This window comes from Sturnus vulgaris, chromosome 5 (assembly GCF_052056855.1).
Source record: "Sturnus vulgaris isolate bStuVul1 chromosome 5, bStuVul1.hap1, whole genome shotgun sequence".
Taxonomy (NCBI): Eukaryota; Metazoa; Chordata; class Aves; order Passeriformes; family Sturnidae; genus Sturnus; species Sturnus vulgaris.
In genome coordinates, this window is record NC_142247.1 from 35,421,828 (window position 1) to 35,448,622 (window position 26,795).

Consider the following 26,795-nt stretch of genomic DNA (forward strand, 5'->3'; position numbering starts at 1 on the left):
AGATGTCTAGATTTTTGCAGAACTCTGAGCTGATTTTTTTGTCTTTGAAACATTCCCTACTGGAGTTTCTGCTCTAAGAAATTTTAAAGACAATTCAAGTGAAGTTGGACTTTGCAAGTATTAGCATTGCCTCCTGTTATGCCTTCTGATTACTTCAAATTCAAAACATAATTTAAGGCGCATGTGACATCTTAGATACAAGGTATCTAAGAGGAAAGGCCAGAATCGATTTTCCGTCTCGGGATGAGATTTCACAGTGCACTGAGGTGCTGAGTCTGTTTTACCTAAGAAATGTGAGCAGCTTCTAGAGCTATGTGCATGATGAGTGAGCAATGTGGTTTGTGTTTTGCACAATGTTTTGCAACATTTTATGAGCCCATCTTCATCATGCTGCAAATCAGAGCCAGTTGGGTGAGAAATGGGGCTGTAGGGAGTGTGCTGTGTCTCTGAGCAGTACAGGCAGCACCGTGTGGCTGGAGGTCCCATGGCATGGTACAGCACTGATAGACAGATTGTAATCCTTCCCCCAGCACTGCCCTTGTCTCTTTACTCCTCAGTGTCCTGTTCTACCCCTTGTCTGCTGTTTTGGTTTGGTTTTTATTTTATCTTACACTATTTTACTTTATTATTTTTTGGATTTTGCTTCTTCCAGCGTACCCATCTCCCTCATTTTTTGTTTGTTTTTTGTTTTAATTCCCGTCATTCCTTTAGACCACCAACCTGGCTCCCACCTCCTCCAGTGCCACTATTTCCTTAGCCAACCCCGAGGTCTCCATACTAAATTACCAATCTGCACTCTACCAGCCCTCAGCGGCGTCCATGGCTGCGGTGGCCCAGCGGAGCATGCCCCTGCAGACGGGAACAGCGCAGATCTGTGCCCGCCCAGACCCCTTACAGCAAGCCCTCATCGTCTGCCCACCAGGCTTCCAAGGTAAGTGACAGCCCCACCAGCTCTTGGCCTGCTGCTTCGTCCAGCTCTTGTTGGAAATGAGTTTCCTCAGTGCAGAAAAAAGGGCTGGCCTAGTAAATCAGAGCAGTGAGGTTGGTGCAGATGGAAGCGTTTGCATTGGCAGAGGAACTTGCAGGCACCTCTAACATCCTGAGTTGGAGGCAGCTGATACTCGGAAGGGGCTGAGGGAGAAGATGTGGTACTTGTCATTCTTTGCCTTGAACCAAGTTCAAGGCTCTTCTGCCATACTTTGGTAAACTTGAAAGCTTTCCCACACAATACCAGTAAATCAGTACATGTGTAATGGGTCATACTGCCACTTCTCAGTGACTCAATTGCTAAAAGGGGAGCTTGGGAGGGTAATGCAGCAGGGAGTGTGGTGCTCTGGAGACGAGGGTTCTCCCCCATAGCAGATGGCCATGGCCATTTATGAGGACAATTCCCTCAGCTCCAGCCCTGCTGCAAACAGCTCTGCCTGTGTATACTAGTGGTAGGTACTACTGTCAGACAGTTTGGGAGATGCTCAGTGTTAACCACTTGTCCTTCTGTTAACTCTACATGCTGTAGTAATTCAGGAAAACTAGCCAAGTATCTGTAGGAAGTGGTCTAAGTAGACCTCAGTTCAGTTGGTGCAAGTTCTGCTCTTCATTTCTACAAGCCTGTCTGTGCATTAGTCTCCAGGCACTTGTTAAATGTTCTGCAAGATCATCAAAGCTCTTTTGAGCTAGAGAAGTTTAGCTAGACCTCTTCTGTGTAGTTAAAATGCATCTCAAGGGTTTGACTTCAGAAGTAGAGTATGTAAGCGACCATCTTCAGCGTGCTGCCTGAGAAGGTGGCAAAGTAGAGGAGGCAGAACAGGCTGTGCCATGCACTGAGGTGCTGGAGAGGGAAGCTTCCTCCAGCTCAGTTAGGCTAATGTAGGGCTCAGTCAGTAGTGATTGGAGTTTGGGGGGTGCTAGGGCCTTTTAAATATTAGTCCCAAGAAACCGTGCTAGAGAAAATCACCATCAAGGCTGAGGGAATATGGAGTTCTGGATTTCCATCCCACTTCGGTGTAAAGAGAGCATTCTCATATAGCAATGGGTTTTGGCTGACAAAGACCATTTCTTGTTGTTAAACCAGAGAATATGGGAAAGGGAAGCCATTCTCTCCCCTCTTCCCCTTTTCTGCCTGTGCACATTGTATTGCAGTATTTCCCATGAACTTGAGGTACCCTAGAAATACAAAACAGCAAATCCCTTAGTGCCCTTGGAAATCTCTTTTCTGCATCCTTATACATCTATCATGTTTGTGAACATTTGACATCTTTGGGCCAGGGTAGAACATGTGGCACTCTGACAGCTGATTATTCAAGGGACTGAACATTGCAATTTAAGTGGCCATCAGTGAGTACCTTTAGGCTCCTCTGAGAGCCAGCCCCTGTTTCTGGCAATGCTGCTGGTGGCTTATGCTGTCCCTTCTGTGCCGTGGAACAGGGTTGCAAGCCTCCCCTTCGAAGCACGCTGGGTACTCGGTTCGGATGGAGAACGCCGTTCCCATTGTCACTCAGGCTCCTGGGGCCCAGCCTCTTCAGATCCAGCCAGGACTCCTCGCACAGGTAAGGAATTCTAAAGGCACTGAGCTCAGCAGGTATTTACTGTGTTGTTTAGCTCTTGGGGGCTGGAGAGAAGATTTATCTGAGGGCCTTCTGTGGTGCAGTTCGAGACTTGGGCAACTGTATATGGGTCTACAGTTTTCTCTGAAATGTCAGAATCTCCCCCAGCTCATTGTTCAGCTCAAAGACTATGTCAGAGTTAAAAAAGCCACTGGAAAAACCCTTTTTCTTTCTTCTTTTCTGCTGAAATCAGTGGGAAGGCCTCAGGGAAAGCAGTGTCTAGCTTCTGCTGAGAAGCCTGCATCCTCCTGAACTGGAAATCTTGGGGGTAGTTGCAGCCAGGAGTTGCACTGGTGAATTGCATGCTGCTGATAAATACATTTCAAGCTTTAAGTTTTCACCATTCTGTTTTATGAGCACTTCTGCTCTCAAGGTGTGGAGAGATGCAGGAGGCAGAGGCAAGGGCCCCACACTCAAGGAGCTCTCCTTGTCAGCAGTTCTTATTGGCACAATTGTCTGAAATATTCTCACAGGAAAAGCATTGTTCCTCAAAAAAACTCCCAAAACAAACAGGAATGGATATTACTGATTACATGCACATTCTCAAGGGGTACCCCAGCTCCTCAAACCAGAGGAAGAGGTAATTCCTCCTTGTGCTAGCTTCAGTGAATCTGCCCCAACTCTTTTTGAGCTGGCACCAAGGTACCTCTGCTGATAACAGACAGGGGAAAAAATCCACCTAAGATACTTAAAACTAAATTGTGCAAGCTGAAAAAGATGACCAAATAGTTACAAAGGCATGTCTCTGTCTCAGGCTTGTTTGGTCTGCCATGCCAGCACATTTATATACAGTCAGGTACCAGCAGACTACAGGGTTTACGCCTTTGTGTTGCACTACTGGGGTAAGACTGTTGTGCTCTTGCCTTCCTTTGCCAGTCACACTTACCTGGTGAAGACAGATCAAAATACAACTTGCAGCCTATGTGATTTTCATCAGCTAGGATGCCCTGCCCCTTCCCAATAGCACAGCCTTTGTCAGAGAGCTGTCTGAAACATCAATGCCACCTCCCTTGTTGGGTAGAAAAGAAGAGCCTAAGAGGCAGGGAAACAAAAGCCATGGCAAAGCAAGGAGCAGTCTGTGCAGGCTCAGTGGCTGGCATCTCTTGCTTGTGCAAGAAGTCAGCCAAGACAGTGAGTGAAGGAGGTCACAGAGCTTTACATGCCCCCACCATTCTGCCAGGCTTCCTGTGGTGTGCTGTCCTTTGGGGCTTGGAGGGGTGAGGGTTGGATCTGAAACATCTCAAAGATAGCAGGATCCTGAAAGATCTCAGTATCCCCTGCTCCTTCTTTCCTCTCGTGGTGGCCTTGTTGGGCTCTATGCAAGTGAGGAATATTTTGTAGTAAAGCTCTTCCTGAGCACTCTCCTGCCCACAGGTTACCAATTTCAGTGCTGCCTCTGCCATGTGAACACCCGTTTCATGGGCTCCCACTTTCATACTTTCTACTGACATTTCATTCGCTGTCACTGCCAAAGGGGAATTCTGGCTGTTTCTGAGAAACACTCCTCACTTGCATAGATTTTTAATTTTTGATGTAATAAAAGATATGTGCCTGTTGCTGTCCCTGTTTGTCTCGTGCTGTGAGAAATGTGAGCTGTCTCTGATGGCAGGGCGCTCTGATTGATGCCGGTGGCATCTGGTGTCCGTGGGCTTCGCTTGGTTCGGGATGAGCAGCTGGTCTGATAAACAAATCTGTACCCAATTCCAGTTTCCTGAATGGAAAAACACAGCTTCTTTGTGATGCATTGTAGTCACATCTGATCTCAGCGGCTGCGTGTCTCTCTCCCAGCAGAGCTGTTCCTCTCATGCACAGCTGCTTATCTAATGCTCTGCAGCCTGGGCCCTGCCACTGCTGCAACTGCGAGAGGGACTGGCCCCAGCAGAGAGTGCAGCGCCTCCAGAGCCCACTTCTGTCTGTCCCCTGCTTTATTTGTCCCACTGATCGGGCATGGTGCTGCTCCTTGTGCTCCCAGAACTTTGTAGTGTCATCAGGCTTTCTCCCCAGCCCAGCACATGGCACAGGTTTCTATGTTTGCACTCCTCAGGATGCCTGTGGCTGGTGAAGCCTTACTGCATCCCACTGCAGCTGGCATCCAGTTCTCCCTGTGCATTTTGTACAAGACCAGCTGTCCCAGATGAGGGATGGAGGGATCCAAGGCAGGAGGCACTGACAGAGCTTGAGCATCATGTCTGGCAGCTGTGTGTCTACAGCCTGTGGCATGGAGTGAGGCAGTGCAGGGCAGAGCAAGCAGCCTGCAAGATGCAGGGTCATGGCTAAAGTAACTTGTTTGTAAGTTCTCTGGGTCTCTTTTCATCCTCTCAAGCAAGTATGGTCCACATATTGTATGCACCGAGACCGGTGAAAGGAGACAGATCCTGTCTTTACTAATAGCTCACTGCAGCTTCAGATCTCAAAAGAGGCAAAGCTGTACAGTTTTCCAGCAGGCTTCCATGATGTGACCCAGAACTGTCCCCTGCCCTTGAATAACACCCTGGATTCTTGATTTTCACGCCTTTTAACTCCTTCCTAACAACACTTCCTACAGAGGTCCTGCCACTGGCTTTCAAAACGTTATTCCATTAGTTGTTCCTGCTCTATATCTGGAGTATGACCTTGGTCACTCCAGGGGACAAAAGCCAGAGCATTGCTCCACCACTCCAGCAAAATTTCATAGTAATGCTCTAACTGGGAACAGGCTGCAGCTGCCAGCACAAGCCTTCCGTGTGTAAGCACAGCACAGTGTGCTGGTGGATCAGCCTAGACAAGTCTTATCTGCAGATTAAATGATTCAGTGGTCCTTACCTAATAAGTGAGGAATTTGTGCCTAGGCCCTGACACTGCGTCTAAATTTATGCACTGCAGTCGGACAAGGAGCTTAGATTTGTTCCATTCCCTTCCTGAAAAGGGAGGAAGCAGTTTTGTCTGCAAGTAAATCCAGGTAGTCCCCTGGGATTGACTGCAACAGTAGTTCAGTCTCCTCTTTTAAAGCAAAGCTGAGGTAAAAAAAAGAAAAGAGAATAATAAGAAGGCTTTTTTTCTCCCTGATCTTTTCGTGCCTTTGTCTCAGTCTTTTACCTGCTCCAAGCATCACCAGTCCATCGTTGTGGCTCCCTAGATGAAGGGCTCTCAGGATCCTTTTGACTCTCCTTCCTTTGCAGATGCTGCCAAGAGGCCTCACTATAGCAGCCTTTTCATGTAACTCAGCAATACAAAAACTTACAAGATGACCAAACTTAGAACTGGGAAAAGATGTTTTTTGTAGGGTGGATTGTTTTGGGGTTTGTGTCACTGGGGGATAGGAGGGAATCATGGGGAGGGTTAACATGATCCTTGTGAAGGTGGGGAAGAGGATAAATGCATGTGTTGAAGAAGCTTCCCCTCAAATTTAGCCTCTTTGGAGTAGTGAGATAACACAGGAGAGGTCCAGTACAGTAGTGCAGGTTAGGACTGAGACAGGCTGTAGCTGGTACCCCTGAGTTCCTCAGCCTGGCAGCAAAAGGCTGCCAGAGCCACATTTGGGCAGCACATAGCTAAGAAAGTTTCCCAAATCCAAAAAACAATCATCTGACTTGTGTGGAGTCACTGGGGCAGGACAACCTGAGTCATGCCTGTGGCAGCACAGCTGGAGGGGTGATTGCATAGCAGAATGATGGCTCAACTCACAGGGCAGAGATTTTCCCCCTGTAAGAGGGGGAAAAAGTTGGAGAACACACAGAGAGGAGAGGAATGCAATGTGTAGCTGTGCATTACTTGAGAAAGTCAGCTGGCTGTAGAAAGGGGAAATTAACAATGGAGTCATAGTGCCCAGCTAATCTGAAGAGTCAAAATTAGAAGGTGCTAAAAAATTTCATGTTTGGGTTGAAATGCCAAGTTTCGATCCCTTCCATTCCCAGAGTAAACTAAACCACAGCTGCTGCTTTGTACGGCAAGGATTTTTTTGCCACCTCCTTTGCATTCTCTATATTGGTAACTACTCCTGCTTGTACTGTGGTTTCCTAACAGTGTTTGTCATTTGTGACTGAAAGGTGGTAAGAGCTGCTACCATGACCATTTTTAGGGGCCCAGCTGAGCATGGACCATCGCTCGTGTTCAGTGCTTGATGCCTTTTGCTAAGGGATTGCTTTCCCTCTGTCTGACAGCAAGCATGGCCCAGTGGCACTCAGCAGATCCTGCTCCCTCCTGCCTGGCAGCAGCTGACCGGGGTGGCCACCCACACTTCTGTCCAGCACGCGACCGTCATCCCTGAGTCCATGGCAGGCACCCAGCCGCTGGCAGACTGGAGGTAAACTGGAGGTGCTTGGAGGTGCCCTGAAATACCCACAGGTGCTGGAAGAGGCGTGAGGGCTGGGGGGAGAAGGGCTGAAGGGCTGGGAGGAGAAGGGATGCAGCCTGTGACCCCATTGTCTGAGAGCTCTGCTCCATGCCCTTGGAGTGGAATGCTGTGCCCACACCACTCCTTCAGTTCCCTGGGGAAAACGCCTCATGCTGGGAAGGCTGGGAACCCAACAGGCCCTGGAAGTGAGGGCACCTCGGTGAAGGGTGGTGGGAGGCTGAGAAGGAGCCCGCCGAGCAGCGGCCGGTCGCATTTCCAACGTGTGCCTGTGTCCCCGCTGTGCAGGAACACGCACGCCCACGGCAGCCACTACAACCCCATCATGCAGCAGCCCACGCTGCTCGCCAGCCACGTGGCCCTGCCCGCCGCCCAGCCCGTCAACGTGGGCGTCGCTCACGTCATGCGCCAGCCGCCCGCCGCCGCCTCTGCCAGGAAGAGCAAGCAGCACCAGTCGGCTCCACGGTGAGTGCCAGGGCTCCCAGCCCGGGCGCTTCCGACCGCGGCCCCGCGCTGCTGGCAAGAGACGCGCTCGCTGGCACCTCTGGGGCATAACAGGTTTTGTTCCGCGGCCCGGGAGGGATTAGATCACGTTTGGTGATGGGGCTCTTCGCTGCCTCATCTCTTTGGTACGCAGGAGGTAGTCAGGGGTGTTTTATACCCAGCAAGCATCATTTTGTGTGGGAGTTCATGTCTGGAGAAGATGCAGAATGGGAGGCTCAGGCCCTGTTCCTACAGCTTGTTATGCTGCTGCAATTCCCAGAGCTGTGTAGTCATGATGATTTAAAAATGTCACCGTATTCTCAGGTCAGTGAGGCCCAGTGCCCAGTTGCTACATCTTTTCTTCCCACATCCTCTGGAAGAAGCACTCCCGAGGTGCAGCATCTGCACCTTGAGGGTGCTGAATCTTCAGGAACATGCACCCGATGTGTGCACACAAGATCTGCCCTTTCAAAAGCAGTGCAGTGATGACAGTCTTCTGAGCTTTATTGCCACAGGGAGTGGAGGACTGGGGTGGCTTTAGCCACTTGAGCTCTCTAGTTCCTAACATAGGTCATCAGCCCCTGTCTTCAACAGTCACACCAGTAACAGATACCCATTATTATACCCTGGCCTTATTACGATTATGGCAGCATAAAACAGGAGTGTTTTATAAGGATATCTCATACCGGGAAGTCCTTAGAATCTGTCATCTCTCAGTAGGACCATTTAGCTCTGGAAGAAGGAGTCTGGGGTTTCTTGCACAGCTCAGATGGTAGCATGGTTGCAGTGCCTGTCACAGCACTGTAATCTTGTTTAGAGGACAAGGCTATTCAAGGTGTACGTGCATCTGCTCCGGAGAAGGTCCTCTGGGCTGTGCAACTATCACACTTCTTTTTTAAAAGAAAAAACACAAAACCGTGCAGGGGAGAGAACCAAAATGGGTCACCACTTGTGCAGTTGCAAAAGCTTGAGCTTGTGATTTTCCTGGGTGACTGGACTGGTGCCAGAGGGGCTCTGAGTTCACAACCAGTTTGAGTCAAGTTAAGAGGCCACTATTTAAATCCTTCCCATTTATCTGCTCTCTAATGTTGGATTTACTTTGGGTGGGCTCCAGCTGTCTTAGTCTATTCATAACATAGAGAGGCTGCTCTGTCCCCAGCTAGCCAGCGAAAGAGAGTGCCTGTTGCAGCCAGTGTGCCTGTGCAGGGCCTCCCCTCTTCTGTCACTTCTAGGGTGGGGTGGCTGTGTCCAGGACGAATGGGACACTCTCAGAGCAAAGGGTTTCTACAGCTTCATGGACTGTGACTCTTTTTTTGTGCCAAATGAGGAACCTTGCTGCTTTGGAGAGGAGGGTACTCCACGCTGCTCATTGGTATTCAAAAAGCACACTGAATGCTACTGTGCAGCCATTTGTTATGCAAAAGAGCCTGTAAGTTGGTGTAGTGTGATATACTGGCAGGGTGACTTCCTTTTGATGGATGCCACCTATTCCTTTTGTTAGCTTTCGGGCCAGGCTGAACATGCAGCTCAGGCCCCACAGAAGAACAAAACCAGAACTTCGGGGTTTTCTTCCTTTTTGAATCTCCAGATGTTCTGCAATAGCAAAAAGAAACATGACCAAGAAAGGAAGTGTGGGAAATGAGTGAAATGGGCTTTAGTCAGTGTTCTTTGGTAAATAACCCCATCTGTAGACCCACACTGCACTATTTGGCTGATAGTTTTGTGGTTGGATCCCTGATCCAAAGTGGGCCTTTTCTGATTGGTCAGGCAGGGAAGCTGAAGTAGGAAGACTGGGAATGTTTCTCTACTGTGTAGTAACTATATTGTTTATTTCTTTCTGATTTATGTATGTTGTATGCTGCTTCATACAGGAATGAAACTGAGTATATGTCCTCCCATCTGCCTGCTCTCATCCATAAGACACCACTGTCCTAGAGGATAAAATATTGAGCCGGAAATGTTCATTGAAAAAGATTCTTAAACAGCAATTCATTTATGTTTAAAAAAACAGTTTTCCTGATAAGTGATTGTTGTTTTCCACAACAAATTCTAATTTTAACTCTAGTTTTTTTCTGGCTAAAAAGTATGTGGTGAGGATGCATCCATGCAGGATACAGGAGGAAGGGATTATCATTCGTGTAGTTCTTCCTCCTGTGTCAGCCATGCTGTGCCTGCCTTTGTTCTGTATGTCTGGGCTTTGTGGCTGGCCTTTACCCTCCCAGTGCAAACTCCTAAGAGGCAGCATCTGGAAATTTCCAGGGAAAACAAATTTGAATTTTTTATTAAAAGAAACTACTTTTCAGCCAATTATATGAGTAAGTCATGCAAGGCACTGTCTTTGAAGAAGTGACTGAGCCAATTTTGCAGTTTTCCTAGACTCCGTAAATCAGTGCTACTGAATCAGAGACCAGGACTCACAAACCGTGGGTGTGGAGTTTTAACCAGCTAACACTTCTTCCCGTTTCCAGCAATGCATCCACCTATGAAGTTTCATCCTCTCAGTCCATCAGCTCTCCGCAGCGGTCGAAGCGAGTGAAGGAGAACACGCCCCCGCGCTGTGCCATGGTGCACAACAGCCCTGCCTGCAGCACCTCGCTCACCTGCGGCTGGGGCGACGTGGCCAGCGGCAGCACGCGGGAGCGGCAGCGGCAGACGATCGTCATCCCCGACACCCCCAGCCCCGCCGTCAGCGTCATCACCATCAGCAGCGACACGGATGAAGAGGAAGAGCAGAAGCATGCACCCACCAGGTGAGCAGTAGTTCTCTGCTCTCCTCTGTGTGCAGGAGAAGGAGAGAAGGGCATAGAAGTGCTGGAAGTTGCTGTAGGGTTCCAGGAGCTACGTTTGCGTCTCATCAGCCAGGTTGTCTTTGATTTTTGAGGAAAATTACTAGCTGAGGACTCTTCAGATTCAGGTGATGTGCCGTTGTGTGCTGTACATTTGCTGTGTGACCTTGGAGAAGTGCAGTAGTCTCTCACACCATAGTCTCTCGTCTGTAAGAGGAAAGACCAGTTTTCTCTATCTCCTTTTTGTGGAAAGAAGACTTTAGATAGCCTGTGGTGATGAGCCTCTGTAAGAGAGACATCTGTTTAAAACAAAGAAAGAAGGGCTTGAATCGAAGGGACCTTAAATTTACCTTTTCTCTTTCTAAGTGATCCAGGCATCTGTAGAGAGCATCAAATACCATCTTCCATATGTTTCTTCCATATTTTCTTTAAAAAGCTCTCAAAACCAGTGATTCTGTCATAAACACTAAGTAATGATAAATATATTGCAAGAGAGCTGCTCAATCTTGATTGTGTTGCTAAAGTGTCCTTGAACTATAGTAAAACTGGCAGAAACTGCTTTTTGTCTGACTCTGCAGAGAGTTATAGATGAGGCTAGAAAGTGGTGGCTGAGTTTGATCCTCAGAAAATTAACTCATCCAAGTGAACAGCATGGCCCAGGACTGCTGCCATTGCTGATCATCCCTTGTGGATCAGAAAGGACTTAATTTTCTACGACTGTCCTTTCATCACCTTTCATCACATGCAAGTGCTCTGGGTTTCCCATCTGATGCCAGTCACAAGACATCGCTCTTATTTGTAAGATACAGAGAAGTAGCTTTGCAAACGGCTGAGTAATTACACCATCTCTAAATTGATAACTGAGATAGGAAACTTTTAACCTTATCCTTCCAGTGTTGTCAAGAGAGGATTATTTTTTTAACTTATTTAGAACACACTCCATGGCAGATTTTCCTTTAATCACCAGAGAACACCTCTCTGTATCTCTGTATCTTTGCAGTGTGGTAATAAGTGAAGCCTGAAAATTGCACAGAACAGATGAGACACATTTGGCCTCCAGGAGCTAAACATCTGTAAAGAAAACCCATATGATTCAGGCTCCCAGGCTGGAATTTCAATGTATTTCCCAACAGCCACCACTGCTTCCCATTCCTCTCTCCATGCTTATGAACTCCACTGGGCAGCAAGAGCTCAGTGCCTCTTAAGAGTCAGCCTTGCCATGAATGCAGTGCTTCACTGGGCTGTGTAACGTATTTCACTTTAAAAATTACAAAAAAATATTAAAAAAGCCACAATATTCCTTGCTTAGGTGGGAGAAGAAAGCATGTTTCCAGAAGGAGTTACATAAAGACCAGTGTGAAAGTCAGGGGCACTTTAAATAAGGATCCCCTACTTCCAGAGCTCTTATGGGAAAGGAAGGGCAAGACAAAAGAGATGCTGAAAACTCAAGGGTCATGGGAGCTCCTTTAAAGCATGTTTAGCCATAGTGCTGATTCCAGGGTTTGGGACATTATGTGCAAATCCTTAAACTTACCATCTGGGTGTCATTCTTGAGTCCAGAGAGAGGCGAAGGAAAGAGCTGGGATACTGCAGCCACTTCAGCCAATGGTTGTCTCCTCTGCTTCAACTTTGCTGCCATCTGACCAGTTTCTTTCCTCAGCACCTCTCCAGGAAGACAGACAGAAAAAAGTTCAGGAACATGTCTGGAAATTGATTTGGGAGTTTGAGGTATTAAAAGATTTGGGTCTGCTGAAGGGCTTGGAAAGTTGTCCTGGGAGCCAGACATACATAAACAAACTGGCTTTGATATGACTATAGAATATTCCAGACACGTTCCTGCCTGGGATCAGATCCCTGGCTACATTTTGTATCCATATGGCATATCTATAGAGTGCCAGGGTGCCAGCATTCCAGAAAGGCCAGAGCTTAAGAGCTAGATATGATTTCTGAGCCATTTGGAGACATTTTGCACGGACACAAGTGAGTTAAGTTGCCTGTGCAGATGTAACCAGAGTAAATGGAGAATTAGAGGTCGAGACACAGGTGGAAAACAGCGTGGCCAGAATGAGAATTTTTGGTTAAAGTCTTCAGGAGACTAAAATCAATTTGCTTAGTACCTTTTGACATGGGCAGATGTAAGACCAAGTTCTCAGCTGGAGCAAGAGTGTAGCTTCCAGTCAAGGAAGCTGTATCAGCATTTAATGCCAATGAACTTTGTCCCTGCTGAAGTCTTTCTCATTGAAAGTTTGTCTCATTCAGGAAAATGCCTCTGAGTTTTCTAACTTGCCTATTTTTTTGGCTCCAAGAAAAATGGGAGTGACAGTGAAATATGTGCTTAATGTAATCAGGGCCCAAAGGTTCAGGATCTGGGTCGAAAATGAAACCATGCAAAGAATGCATTGTCTGGCTCATATATGCAAATATTACCATATTGGGCAATAGCTGTGGTGTGGGGGTGAAAAGTAAGGAATCACTTGAAACAGTGCTATTTTTCGCATCCTAGAAACATTATCTTTTTCTAAGTTAGAACATAGAAATCAAATGACATTTGACAGATCAAAGGTAATTGCCTGATCACATCTTATTGATAGCAGTGATAACGTTGCATTACCTTCACTGTCATTGAATCAGCTCCTGAATTTGCTACAGCACTTCCTTTTTTTTCTTTCTTACAGGGCTAGAAATTGCCCTTTGACCCATGAGACTAAAAATGTTTATTTTATTGATTCCTCAGTGAGGAGAGATTGGTTGTGAGTAGTAAAAGATCCTTTGACGATGTTAGAGTTTGTCAGTCTCAGTTTAAGAAGTACTAGTAATGTTGCTAAAATATGATACTGCTGATGCAGTAAAGGAGCCCTACAGCTTGGATTTACTTGGACAGAAAAGCCTTTCTGCAATACCAGAGCAGCAATGAAAGCTTTTCTCATGCAGGGAATGCACATTTTTTGTTGGTGAAAGAAAAATCTGAACAATTGTGATGTGCCTAGGATTTTCTTTTTCCTACTGAAGGATAGGAAGTGTTATGTGTTTATGAATACCAGCTGATCAGGAAGGCAGGGCAGCACATTGCTCGATTTGCACTGTTGGTAAGTGTAGCTTGGTGTAATTTATAAAACCAATAGTCATCTGGAAATGTTGGGCTCCTTGGGTAGAGGTGCTGGGGAGGTGGCGAGATGAGTTCTGGAGGACCTGCTTAGTGGAGCCTTGTCAAAGGGGGCCATCTACTGGGCCCCAACCCCACGCCTAAGGCACAGTCACCGAGGAGGAACCTCAGCTACAGTTCAGCAGGGCCCATCCTCAGAGAGATGGCCAGAGATTTTCAGGGGGTAAATTCCTGATTAGAAAAGTCAGTTTGTCAAAAACAAGGCGTTTTTGCTGGCTATATTAAGGTTTTTCTTGTAATACCCTCAACACAGTGAAATCTGGTAGAGCTTCGAAACTGCAAAAAGTTCTGACCGTTGTTTAAGGGAAGAAAGTGCCAGGGAATTAACTAATTAAGTAGAAGACTTCTCATTTCTGGTTTAATGGAGGGGTTTGTTCCTTCAAAATGTAAGCAAGTAATAGGAAAATTAAATTGAAATTGTCAAAATAAAATGGGAACATTTTTACTAAATGGAACTGTTTTTACTTGGTTTCTGCTCCTCACAAAGTTTTGCATGTGATATTTTGTCCTATAGAACAGCAAGGGGAAAATGACTTATAAAGAGTATTATAAGAACAGGAAACAGTTTTTCCACCCTGTTTGTTTAATGAGCTTGTACAGTCTCAGCTCAGAATACAGAGAGATTTCACAGGGCAAAGAGAGTTTCAGTGCTGTGCTGTAAGATAATAACTCCAACTGTTATTTACTTTGAATGAAAGATATTAGGTCTAACCATTACTTGTAAAGCACTGTGAAGAGACAGAAAGTAGATTGATATTTAAATTTTAAAATTTACTCCTTTTTGGTTTCTCTACTTGCTCTTGCAAGAGTGTAGTGGACAGAGCAGCTGACTGATAGTGCAAGTGCAGTCACAGCGGTAGGAGCACACACTCAGCGAGTAGCATGCAGTAGGGGTTAACTACTCCCCAGCATGCAGCTTCACCTGCTGCACTGGTTTAAATGTAAATCCTCCTTTGATTAAATATTTTTGAAGCTTAGAAGTGGAGAGAAAGCAAGAGCTGAGACATGGAACAGAGAGGCACAAAGGCACCTTGAAACTGTGGCAGGGAAGAAGAGCACACAAGGTCCTGAAGAGGGATGCACCAGGCTGTACTGGTGGTCCAGTGGGGGCTATTTCTGCATCCATGCATTGCAGAGCATGGCAGGAAGAAGGGGTGGAAAGAAGGACAGTGGACGTGGCTGTTGTGACATGCCCAGGTGACTTCTCCAAGCAATGAGTGCAGCAGCCAAGGGAAACATGACTCTCCTTGAAACAGTACAATTATGGCCTTCAACTGGGTGCTTTTGGGGATGCTTCCAAAGAGTCAGGAGAGCCCCTCAGTTCCCCACTGCCTGTGCTGGTGTCATAAGTAACATCTCTCCAGCTTGGTTTTCCATGGGATCCTGACAGTAATCACTGTATTTCTGGATAAGGCAGACTGAGACTGTTGGCATACTGAGGAATTGCCTCACTGACCATCTTCACTGGCACAAAATCCTTGCAGGTTTGTGGGGTTTTTCCCTACCTCTTAAGATGGGAAGCTCTGTGGTGCAGCCTCTGTGTGATTGTCACCTCTGTAACAAAGCATAAGCTGGTGCAAGTTTTTATTCACCTTGTTCACGTCATAGTGCGGTGGTGGTGGAGCCCCCTTCAAAAGTCTTACACACAGAAATTGCTGGCAGGCATAAACCAGGTGTTTTTGTCAACTTGTTGATGTGCATGTGTGAGGGGAAAAACATCATTTGTAATTCTCTTTTGACATCTAGCCTATTGTGGCTGTGTTCTGCTGTGCATAGTAATGCACTGACTCTGCATAGCAATGCATTGACTAACCACAGTCATTTGGTTAAAAGATTGCTGCCTTCCATCTCCAGAAGACACTGACATGCAGCTAATGCTTAAAATTACAGAGAGAGACAGTAGCTCTGTCAGCAGACCTTCAGCAGCAGGACCTTTACAACCTGCTAAGCAATTCAGTTTATATCACTTTAATAGCAACAACACATGCTGTATAGCCTAATAAAATGGCCTCAGTGTAATACTTGATAAATATTTCTTACCATCACAAATTCACAAAGAAGATGAGAGCAGATTAACAGGTCAGGATGGAGGTTGAGCTGAAGAGAGGGGGCACGTTCCCAACACTGAGCTATGCATGGCATAAGATTTCAACTTGAGGAGACTGATTACAGTTGTGGTGTGAGTTTTTGTTGGCTGATTCCACGCTTTCCTAGAATAGGTGGATTATTCTGAAGAAGCAAAGTAAAATGGTGGAATGTTGTTAAGTTTTCAGAGACCTAGAACAGAGTTTTTGTAACATGAGGTAAAGCTAACATGTCCTGGTGTATATGCACACCAGTTCAAAGGTACAGTTGTGCTATGGCTGCCTTCATCCCCAATCTTGAAGGCCAAGTTGGTGACCTTGAGAGCTAGAGCTAAAAGACTCTGTTGCTACCATGTCAGCAGCACTGAAAGGTTTGTAGCTCTTGGAGTGAACTATGCACTGAAGAATTGCTCCCACTAGGCACCATCTGGTTTTTCTGTGATTCTTCTGTAACTCAAGGTATTCAGGGAAGAAAAGATCTTGTTCCTGCAATGCTGCTGTATCCCAAGCTTTTGGGCTGGGTTTGGGCTGGGCCTCCAGCAAGTAAAAATCATCTCAAGATTCATTGTTACAGGAGTTGCTGTCTCTGTCTTTGGCTATTGAGGTGGATTCAGCATTGTTTTAACACCTAGTTCAGCATCGTCCTTTCTTAATTTCCACTCGCTTATTTGTTCTCAACATCTGTCTTCAGCACCTTTCCATTAACACTATCTCCAATGACTACCTTAGTTTCTTGCAGAGTGGCTGTGCACAGACTGTCTTCCTTTCCTTTCCTTTATCAGGCTTCTCCTTGCTGGAGGGAATAGGGACCCACATCCATCTTTGCTGGGCACTGAGGGCGGTATATATTAGAGAGCCATCTCCAAGACCTGCTTCTGCTTAAAAGTCATGGTCGTGCTCTGTGTTTGCACACTGGACAAACGTGAACTGTTTTGGGTCCAAGTTTGAGGATAAGCTCTTTAAGACCAGGTGGGAATGGGATACTACTCACAAACTAATAATAAACATACAAAGCAATGCTTATTTTATCTGCTGGTCCAAAAGGGGGGACGCAAACCCTGGCAGTAAGGGTTATAAAGCCTACCTGGCTCAGTGCTTTTCATTCTGTGTAGATGGATTCGCTGCCGCTTCACCAGTGTTCTCCTCTCCCTCCTCTGGAGAATTAAAATGCACCTCCCCACATAATACAGGCAAGCACGTGAGCTGCCCAGGAGCACAGACCAGCTCCTCAAACTACTAAATCACGTTTGCTGCCTCTTCTGTGCATGCAGGAGGGACAGCAATTACCAGGCTTGGAGAGAACTTAATAGGAAGGGGGCAAGACTTTTAATCGTATTTTTCTGTGTAAGCACTAACATCCCCAAAAGCTGTGGCTGAGTTATAGGAATACAGTAGGCTCACTGAGTAGGCAAGTGCTGTGTCAACAGGTAAAAGCTCTCAGTCCTGATAGTTTGTGAGCAGGGTAGGTGATCCATCAGCCTGGGCCTCGCACAGATAACTCCTGGGTTACTGCAAGGTGGGAAGAGCAGCTGAGAAGGAGCTGGAAGGGGGAAAGCTGCTGGCTACCAAGAAGACTTTGAGTAGGGGAAATGCTGACTGCTGGGCTGAATCTTCAAAAGCCTCCATTTTTAAATTAAAGTGTATCTTTAAGCCTGTGAATCAACCGATTTTCAGCATGAGTTGGGCCTTTGATGTTTTTGAAATTCCCACTCTTAATCTCTGGAGCAGGCTCTGGTACAGCAGGTGCTGAGCTCTGGGCATGTGTGATTGGTCCAGACTGACTTCTCTGCCTGCTGTAACATTAACCACAGTTGTTGCCTTTCCAAGAGACAGAAATCCAGCTGCTTTCAGTGGCACTCCTCGTGTGCTTGAAATGATGCAGCCTGCTGAATTGAGAGGCTGATCAGTTGGGCCCTAATCCTGCAAATATTTATCCATTGGCTTTAGCTCTGTTACAGGAATAGTACAGTTGACATTGGGAAATGACACGTATTAGCAGTGCTGAGCACTTGCATAAGGCCTGGCAGGACCATAGCTCTGGTCCTTTTCAGATTCCCATCCATGAAATGAGTTAATACCATTAATATGGTTCTTTGCTCTGGAAAGGTTTAGGGTCACTTACTTATTTAATCAAACAGTTATACTTCAGGTTTTTTTGTAACCAAGGAGTTTTAACACTTTGAAGAAGAAAACTTCCCATGGTCCCTGCTTTGACAAGCACTCAGTCAAACTGATGAAAAATATCCCCATACTAAAACAATAAATAGCACAGATTACACAGAAAATTACCCTTCCAGTTCTACAGCTCAACATTCTCATGTCAATTGTCAGCTGAGAGCAAGTATTTCCAGTTCAGCAGCTCAGCCACTTAGATCAGGAAGGGACTGTAAAAGAACAGTTAGACCTTATCAGTTGTCAGAAAACTCTTTAGTGACTTGATTTTTCTTTATAAAATGTAATAACTGTCAGAGATAAAGAATATATCTCTCTTCCCAACTGGCAGCCAAGGGTAGCTGCAAAGGGCAAGCAGCGTGGATACTCATAAATGTGTGATTACAGGCCTTTCCACTGATGGAGAGGGGAATATTGATGCAATATTAGTCATTTTTATTGGCTTAATATTCTTCTTTCATAGCAGCATATCCAAACTGCTACATCTTTCTTCACACACAATCATTGTCCATCTGAGATGCACTGCTGCTCTTTCCATTTCTAGTCCAGTGCTCCTCAGCTCCTTGTGAAAAGCCAGAATATGAGGGTTTGGAGTTGGAGTTGTACATTTTCCTTGGTCATCCATCCCTGCCCCTGGAAGGATTGCTTTCCAACTGCTATGCAATAGCTCCCTCTCCTTCTCTATCATCTGCCCAGTTTCAACTGACAATCTTTTAGGATGGCAGGGGCCTCTCTAAATGTTTTTTTCACTGTCAGTAGAACAACGTGGTCTTTTGTCCTCCTTGGGGCACACCAGGATCCTGTGATGATAGCCCAGGGAAATTCTGTGTGATGGGAGCTTCTTGTGAATGCAGCAACCCAAGGTGTTCTTTGAAGGGAAAAGAAAATAGATTTTCAACCCTGAGTCTTGGGATATGGGTGGTGAGTTGCAGTTTGTGAATGCTGACAGAGAGACTTTGGGATGGGCAAGTTGAAGAAAACTCACCAGTGCTCCTTTAGGACTGTGAAAAATAAATAAGGCAAACAATGTCCTTGGAAAGAAACTGTTCTCAGTGTCTGCTCCACCTTACTTTGGAAAAGAAGCAATGATGAGACCAGGGAACAAACAGCTCCATCACAGACTGAGACGTGATTAATCAGCTGTTCCAGGGACTGGACTAGCCAGACTGAGAGAATGGACAGGACGCTCCATGGGAAAGAGATCTCTCTCTGTTTAAAGTGCACACTCATGAAGTTAAGATTTCTTTTTCTCCATAGCGTTTCTGTTCCTGTTGGGGCTGTTTCCACCATTAAGTCTAATTACTTAGCTTTTTATGTGCTATCCATTTCTTTTCATCATTTAAAAAACTTCAGTTGCCATAACAACGTAATGCAATCAGTGAAACATAACAGCTATTTTCTGTAGTCAAGGTCTGTGCACTGTCAAGGATGTGAGCCATTTAAGCCAATCTTCACCATCCCCCTTCCTCCCTCCTCTTTCTCACTCTCTCTTTTTCTCCCTAAACAAGCTCATAACAGGAAGGAGAAACCATGAGGAATAATTAGACACAATAGCAGAGCAAATCCCAATCGTACTTATGCAGTCTAGTCTAATGAACTTCCAGCACTAATCTTGGAAGTGTTGATGTGCCTTTTTAATCACTTTGTTGATGTCATAGATAGATTAGTTGCAGCAGGACCTTGATAATCTACACTAGAGTCAGGATACCCAGAGCCTGCTCATAGAAAGGGAAGAAAATCAAAAGCATTGCATACTTTGTTCATTTCTTTCTCATTTGTTCCTCATTTTCAAATATTTATTGAGAATATATATCCATTGTACCATATTAGTAAACAGAATGGTATGTGTTTAGTAGATTCATGGAATTTAAGCATGAAAAGTCATAGCATCTATTATTAAATCATTGCTGAAAGGTTGGGAGAAACCACCACGTTTTTGTGTGGGTGGTGAGACTTGCAACAAAGCATAGTATAACTGCTGGGCCTCTACTGCACACATACATAAAAAGCAGTCTGAAAATAAATCTGGCAGTCTGGTTCCGTGCTATTCTAAGCACTCTGAATATCAGATCTATCCACAATGTCTTACTCACTCCTTGACCTCCGTGAAGGCTTTCCTGGAATAGTAACGAGGGAGTTTTGAAGCGCGGGATTTGGCTTAAGCAGCCTCTCTCCAGCAGAGGACTGAAGGCTGTGCTTTGCCTTTACTGCCACGGGCAGAGCCTTCTCATGGTGTCAAGTCAGTCATTGCCCGTTGACTCTTTCTACTTTTATGCTTGTGTTGCAGCACCTTGTCCAAGCAAAGGAAGAATGTCATCAGCTGTGTCACCGTGCATGACTCCCCCTACTCCGATTCCTCCAGCAACAACAGCCCTTACGCCGTGCAGCATCGCGCAGGGCAGAATAATGGGAACAGCTACGACACCAAAGGGGTTCCAGAGACTCACTGCAGTGGGAACCCCCGAACGATCATCGTGCCACCACTGAAAACCCAGGCCAGTGAGGTGTTGGTAGAGTGCGATAGCCTGGCACCAGGTAAATTGCACCTCTTCCATCAAGAAAATTAGTAAGAAATAAATGATTTATCTTGGAAGAATCTCATTGTTCAGTTTCATTTTGTTTGCTTGGTTGGTTTGTTTTCCAAAGAAACTGTGCTCCTGCACTTCTCTCAAGTGACACATCTGTTCTTGGTAGCCATATTGCATTATTTATGTGGCCTGGTTCACTCAGGAGTTGTGGGGCAAGTGTCGGTCCCAGTTAGTTCTGTACAAACCCAAGAACAGAATGCAGCCTTTAGGTCAACATTTGACATGAAAGGCACCCAAATGCAAGTGTGAATCTTTGCTGCCCTGCCTTTCTATAGGCCTTCTCTAAAAAGGGTAAGAGATTGAAAACGTGTGAGTTTTCATGCAAACTTGTCTACATTTCTGGGAAGAACGTTTCCCCAGGATCTTCATTGTGGATGATGAGGTTTGCTCATCCAGAACCTCTGCAATGCTAGGTAGTGTGATGTGTTGGAAAGGGCTTTATGATGGAAGTCTGGCCCGAAGTAGTTGGCTTTGAGCTTCTTGGCAGTCTCTGCTGTGGATGCACTGCTGGTGAACACAAAGGCTCGAAGGGTGAGCTCCCCACCAGCTCCTTCTCCCTCCCTTCCCATTCACCTGACGTTAGGCAAGCCAGAGCTTTTTCAGGCTGTGCACACCATACTTTCCTTCCTCTCCCTGGGATTTGTACCTGCGTTGTATAGTTCTGCTGGCAGAACATTGTCTCATGGTTCTGAAGGATCTATAAAGCCTGCTCCAGACCTGCTTTGGGTCCAGTTAATCAGGTCTGTTTGTCTGCCTCTAGGATAACAGGCTGGTTGTGTATATCAAGCCGTGCTGAGGTATTCTGTTAATTGAGAGAAACAGTTTCCTTAACCTGCTTCTGTTATATGTCTCCTCCCAAAAGCCACTCTGGAGGAGACTCTGTGAGGAAAAGGTAGGGTGAGCAATTAAACAATGTCATGTAAGCTACAAATGTGTTTCCTTTCCTGGCACAGTCACCACCAGTCACCACTCATCCTCCTACAAGTCCAAGTCCTCCAGCACCGTGACCTCCACCAGCGGTCACTCTTCAGGGAGCTCGTCTGGAGCCGTTGCCTATAGGCAGCAGCGACCAGGAGCACATTTCCAGCAGCAGCAGCCTCTTAACCTAAGTCAGGTAAGTCAACCAAGACTGATTTTAGTGGTGCATCATCCAGCTACTACCTACCACTCCTCCATCATGGGCTATCCTGTTCCAGTCTAGTGATAGTTGGACCCCATGTTGAGTTTGGTCGGCTTGTTTCTACTTGACTGCAGACCTTGCTCTTCCACTAGACAGCAGAGGTAGTGCAGATCACACCCCTGAGTGGGCTGAGGGTACTCTTCCTGTGTATTCTGAAGTCTGAAGGCCTAATAGTGTGAGTGGGAATAACGTGAGAGTGGAAATGCAGTGGCTTAGCCACAAAGGAGTGGAGCAGGAGCACATAGGAAGGACTGAATTCTCCTTAGCTGTCAGTAACCGTGGGGAGAATATCTTGCAGGTGAAGAGAGTGCGTGAGCCTGGCTGTGGGACTGGGAGAGAAGTCCCCATCAGGTGGGACAAGGCGTACCAGAGCCTCTATGTATATAAGTGAGCTTATGTAATGAGTTTGATCCATCCTGTGATAAAGCTGGGCTGAGATCTGGACAAATCCCATTTCTTGGCAGCATGTAGTTCTTGAGACGTTTCCCAATCTGTCATCTGAACTCCCAGGGAGCTCCCCAGGAGCTGCAGGAAATAATGCCCTTTTCACATCCTGCACCAAGGGCCTCTCTATTCCCTGAGGTGAGCTAAGAAGAGTAGGGAAGTAACAGCTCACTTGTCAGTGTTTCAAGAGGAGAAAATCTGGAGAGCTCAGAGGACAGTGCTGGTATGCATCCAGAGCTGGATATAAGCAGAACTGCTTTTTAAGAAGAAAATTTGGTGGAGAAGAATGTCTATTCTCCTTCAATATGCAGAGGAAATTTTAAAATGTGAACAAATTTGAAATAAAAGTGTGTGAAAATGGAGGAAGTAGGCAAGATGCTCTTTGCAAGAGTTGGGGAGAAGTGTGGGTACCGTATTTCCACAATAACATCACAGAGAGTGCTTACAGAAAGGATGAAAAGGTTTGGAAGAGTAGAAAGAAATAGTATGGAGTATTTTTGTTCTTGCCTTCTAATTCCTGTTTCATTGGTAATTCAATATTCTAACTACAAATGACTGGGAAAACTCCTCACATTTTTGTGCGATGCAAGAAAACATAGAAAATCCCTGGGGGAAAAAAGAACATTGGTCTCATCCCACTGCTAGAAGTTTCCTGTGCTCAAGTAATTTTAGCTGATGACAGTGAGGGCACTAGGCACCTGCAGGATCTAATCAAGCTGAGGGTTTTCTCTTTAAAAAAATAACGTGGTTATTTTTGCTAACCAAGGAAATCATTAACTGCAAATACCCAAACTGAGCAAAAATAAATTGCCTGTTCCAGGCATAGTTACGCAATTTCATTCCCCTGAGCTATCTGTGCACCACAATTTGTCATCGGAGAGTTCACTAGCAAAAACCACTTGTTGCCTGAGCAACTAGACTCGAGGAAGATGTTCTTGGGAGCTGGGCGTACAAGGTTGTATCTTTTGGTAGCTGTGTCAGCAGGTTGTAGCTCAAACTGGGGGACTTGCTGACCTTCCGGGGGTCATTTTGGTCAATGTACGGAACTACAGGGTCTTCCTAGGCTTGTGAGGGACCCACTGCTGTCACCAGTTTCCAAGGGAAGACTGGTGATGCTGAGGGTGTCAGGAGGAGCTCAGGAGACTCTTCTGAGGTTGTCCTGGTGTTGCAGGGAGGCTCCCAGACACTACTGAGGAGATAAAGAGCCATCTCTTGTCTTGTAACTGCCTATCCCTGTTGCTGTCTTTATCCAGGGCCAGCAGCACATCTCGACTGACCGCACAGGGAGTCACCGGAGACAGCAAGCCTACATCACTCCAACGATAGCTCAGGCCCCGTACTCTTTCCCGCACAATAGCCCCAGCCACGGTACAGTTCATCCCCACCTGGCCGCGGCTGCCGCTGCTCACCTGCCCACCCAGCCCCACCTGTACACATACACCGCCCCCGCCGCCCTGGGCTCCACGGGCACCGTCGCGCACCTGGTGGCCTCGCAAGGCTCCGCCCGGCACGCGGTGCAGCACACCACCTACCCCGCCAGCATCGTCCACCAGGTCCCCGTCAGCATGGGCCCGCGCGTCCTGCCCTCGCCCACCATCCACCCGAGTCAGTACCAGGCTCAGTTTGCCCATCAGACCTATATCAGTGCTTCTCCAGCCTCCACAGTCTACACTGGATACCCACTGAGCCCCACCAAGGTCAACCAGTACCCTTACATCTAAACACTGGAATAAAGAGCGAGAGACGCACCCATCCCGGGGGGAGTGAGGCAGCCGCTTTTGTATTGAAGAACATGACAAACTAACAATGCAATGGGAGGCTCGTGTGAAACTTGAATGAAGGAGACTTTAGGAAGAAAAGAAAAAGAGGAAAGAAGGGGGAAAACCAATTCTACAATTTTTATTTAAAAAAAAAAAAAAAAGAAAATGGAAAAAAAGAAAAAAAAACCAACAAAAAAACAACCATTCTGCACCAAACTAGAGAGAAAGAGAGAAGGAGAAGGACCCTCCAGTGGGTTCTGACTTTTGAAGAACTTCACCAACAGACTTTTAAAGGTTATTTTCATCCAATAGTGAGCTACATTTAGAAATTTGTTGTCCAGAACACCTAAAATGAAATCCATTAGGTTTTTAATCCTGTAGGTATATGGATTAGGGATTTATCCAGCATTTCAAAGGGTTTATACAGCAGTTTTTGTATCCCAAAGTATACATAGGTTTGGGGGGCTTTTAATGGAAAAAGAAAGTGGGTAAGGGAGGCTGAGGGTGGAGGACAAAACATTGTCCCAGTGCTCTAAATTTGTACCTAACACTACTACACTTAAATACACCTGGGCAAAACAGGCCATGCAGCACTGGTTGAGAGCAGAAGCAATGGGGGTATTTCTCCCTCTCCTTGAACACACTGGATAAATCCCTGAGAAATGCTATTCCTAAACAAGATCTATAATAATGTATGTTGGATTTGAGTTGCTTTTTTTTTTTAGTTGTTTGTTTTGGTTTGTTTTTTTGGGGTTTTTTTTGGAAGTGTTCCTTTACAATCCCTAGCCACTTTAGTATAGGAGGAGACATTTTAGCTGCCCCCTACCCCCCAGTCCTGGTAGAATGTAGCACTATACAGGTCATACCCCTTTTTACTCTTTTGTGTTGAACTTCAACGATACCAATAGACTATTCCTCAATGTGATTGCACAAAGAAAAGTGATATAACATAGGCATGTAACAATGTGATTGTCCAGGTGTGTGTGTATGTGTGAGTGCAGATGCTGCCTTCTCTCTGTGGTGTGTTCCTCAGCACAGCCATTACAACTGTCACAGTCTTAGTTTTACATCATTCCCTCGTAGTGCCTTACCAAACTACAGACGCGGTTTAAGGGTTTACTTCCACTGGTACTCCTAGAAACTGACTGAGGCTAGTTGGAATTTACTCTCAGCTCTTTTTCTTTCTTTTTCTTCTTTTTTTTTTTTTTTTTGGGTTGTTACTGCCGATTTTCTCCTGCTGGTGGTGTTGGGTTTTTTTCCCACATCGTCAATTGTAGCTCACTTGGCGAGGTGTTGGGGAGGCTCGTTGGGATCAGAAGTGCATAGAACTGGGTGTTTTGTCAAGCACTGGATGGGCTGGAAGCAACCAGGTCGACTGTGAGGACCCAGAGGGTGTGGGGACTCATTTGTGGACTGGTCTGTTTCTGTCCTGTTGAAATAGCAGGTTTCCTCCCTGGAAACTGAATTCTCATTCTGCTGTTTGCCAATGTTCTCGATGGAGTGGGAGGACAGTGTCCACCCTCATCATCAGGTTGTCCTGGTCATGTGTCTGAAATGGAAACAAAAATTTAGTCCTTGATAGGGGGAAACAGTAGTTGTTGCCAACATCTCTCACTGTGTCTGTTGATTAGAAAGGGTCAGGAAAAGGCTGGAGTCCCAAAGCAAGCTGAGAAAATCCAGCTGAGAGAGTCAATCTCAGGTTTCTTAAGTGAAAAGAGTATTGTAATACATAGAGCCTTACCCACTCTAACATAGCTGTGACACTGTGTGCCTCCCCTGCTCTCTTTTCACCTACACCCCAAAAACCTGTCTGCAGTGCCAGAGTGACCCTGGAACTGGAGAATAGTTTGGTCCTCCACACCAAGGAATGCTACATGGTCGTTTTGTTTTCCAACAGTTTCTAAGGAGAGCCTTTCCTGTCATTGGTTTGGTTCAGCAGGGAGTTTCCCTGGTAATGGCACTTGCACTGATGCATCAGTACCGTCATGCCTGTGGATGTCCTGAGGAGGAAGGAGAGAAAGGAGTTTGGTAGAACATTTCCATGAAAGCTGAAGTCTATGGGGCTGCTCAGTTCCACTCTACGTTTCCTTGTAACTAGAGCATGAAGGAGTCAGGTGTTTTGCAAGATGCTGGAAAATAGCAGGTTTGTTGGCAGGGTGGTGAGGGATGGGTTCCCTGAGTGGCAGTGAGGAAGAAGGCTCTCTCAGGTTGGAAAAGCTGACAGAAAGACAAGCACAAATGCATTGTTTTGCAGTAAGTGCTTGGCTGGCCTGGAAAACGAAGGGATCCTTCTATGCATAGGCTGTTCAACAAGGCTATTGTCTTCTGGCAAACCACCAAATAACCATCCTGGTTGCCAGCTCTGGTTCCTGGGCTACTCTTGCAGTTATCTTCTCCTGCCTGTCCTTTGTTCGAGTTCAATATACTGTAGATGAGGATGCAATCTCCCAGCAGCCTATGCACCTTACCCCCGCTCTTCTTTTGGAAAGACATGTCCCCTTTCGTCTGAGGCAGGCAAATAAAGCCCTGCTCTCTCTCTCTTGCATTCCTCTCCTCTCTCACCAGTTTGGGAGCGAGAGCGTCATGCTGCTTATGTCATGAAAAGGAAAGATAATGTTATTTTATTGTATGGTTGTTATGATTATTATTATTATTTTATTATTATTATATTTTACTCTGGGTTTTAATTGCACACACATTCCTTAAACTTTGTGGGGGTTTTTTTCTCTTATAGTTGTTATTGTTGTTAATTTTATTTCTCTTCATCAGTGGCATTGGAAGGGTTACTGTGATTTTGAGAACTGCAGGAGGAAGGAGAAACAAGATTATTCCAATGATGAAAACTCTGCCACTAATCTGGGGGAGTGGGATCACTCAGTGAGAGTGGTTATAGCCTTGAGGAACAGGAGTTATCCTCTGGGTCACATCTGCATTTCAGAATAAGTCCAGAAACATTCATTCAGAAGGCAACACCTGACAGCAGCTAACGTAATGATCTGTCAGGAGAGCTGGATCAAAGGCAGGTAAGGACCTTGGTGCCTCAGGGTCCAGCTCACCATCCCTTAGTTTGAAAGGATGTTTATATAAGATTAAGACTTATTTGACTCCAAGCCAAGATCATTGAGCCCTTGCAAAGAACACAAGGCCACACTACATATTAAGGGTTTGGTTTTCCTAAAGGAGGACACAGATGGCTCTCTTG

The 26,795-nt window shown here is 46.0% G+C and overlaps 1 protein-coding gene across 4 annotated transcripts in view; it reads left to right on the plus strand.

Moving 5' to 3' along the window:
* The window catches only part of HIPK2 (homeodomain interacting protein kinase 2), a 126,962-nt gene extending 103,165 nt beyond the window's left edge, over window positions 1-23,797 (plus strand). For 2 of the 4 annotated variants that reach the window (XM_014876955.2, XM_088165419.1), the window contains exons 8-15: window positions 712-931; window positions 2,425-2,546; window positions 6,743-6,885; window positions 7,222-7,398; window positions 9,885-10,166; window positions 19,909-20,156; window positions 21,163-21,323; window positions 23,087-23,797. In XM_014876955.2, the coding sequence (XP_014732441.1) occupies window positions 712-931; window positions 2,425-2,546; window positions 6,743-6,885; window positions 7,222-7,398; window positions 9,885-10,166; window positions 19,909-20,156; window positions 21,163-21,323; window positions 23,087-23,554 (1,821 nt within the window). In that variant the 3' untranslated portion in view covers window positions 23,555-23,797. The remainder of the gene's footprint in view (window positions 1-711; window positions 932-2,424; window positions 2,547-6,742; window positions 6,886-7,221; window positions 7,399-9,884; window positions 10,167-19,908; window positions 20,157-21,162; window positions 21,324-23,086) is intronic. The other 2 variants (XM_014876956.2, XM_088165420.1) reach the window with 1 other exon arrangement.
* The last annotated feature ends 2,998 nt before the right edge of the window (window positions 23,798-26,795 follow it).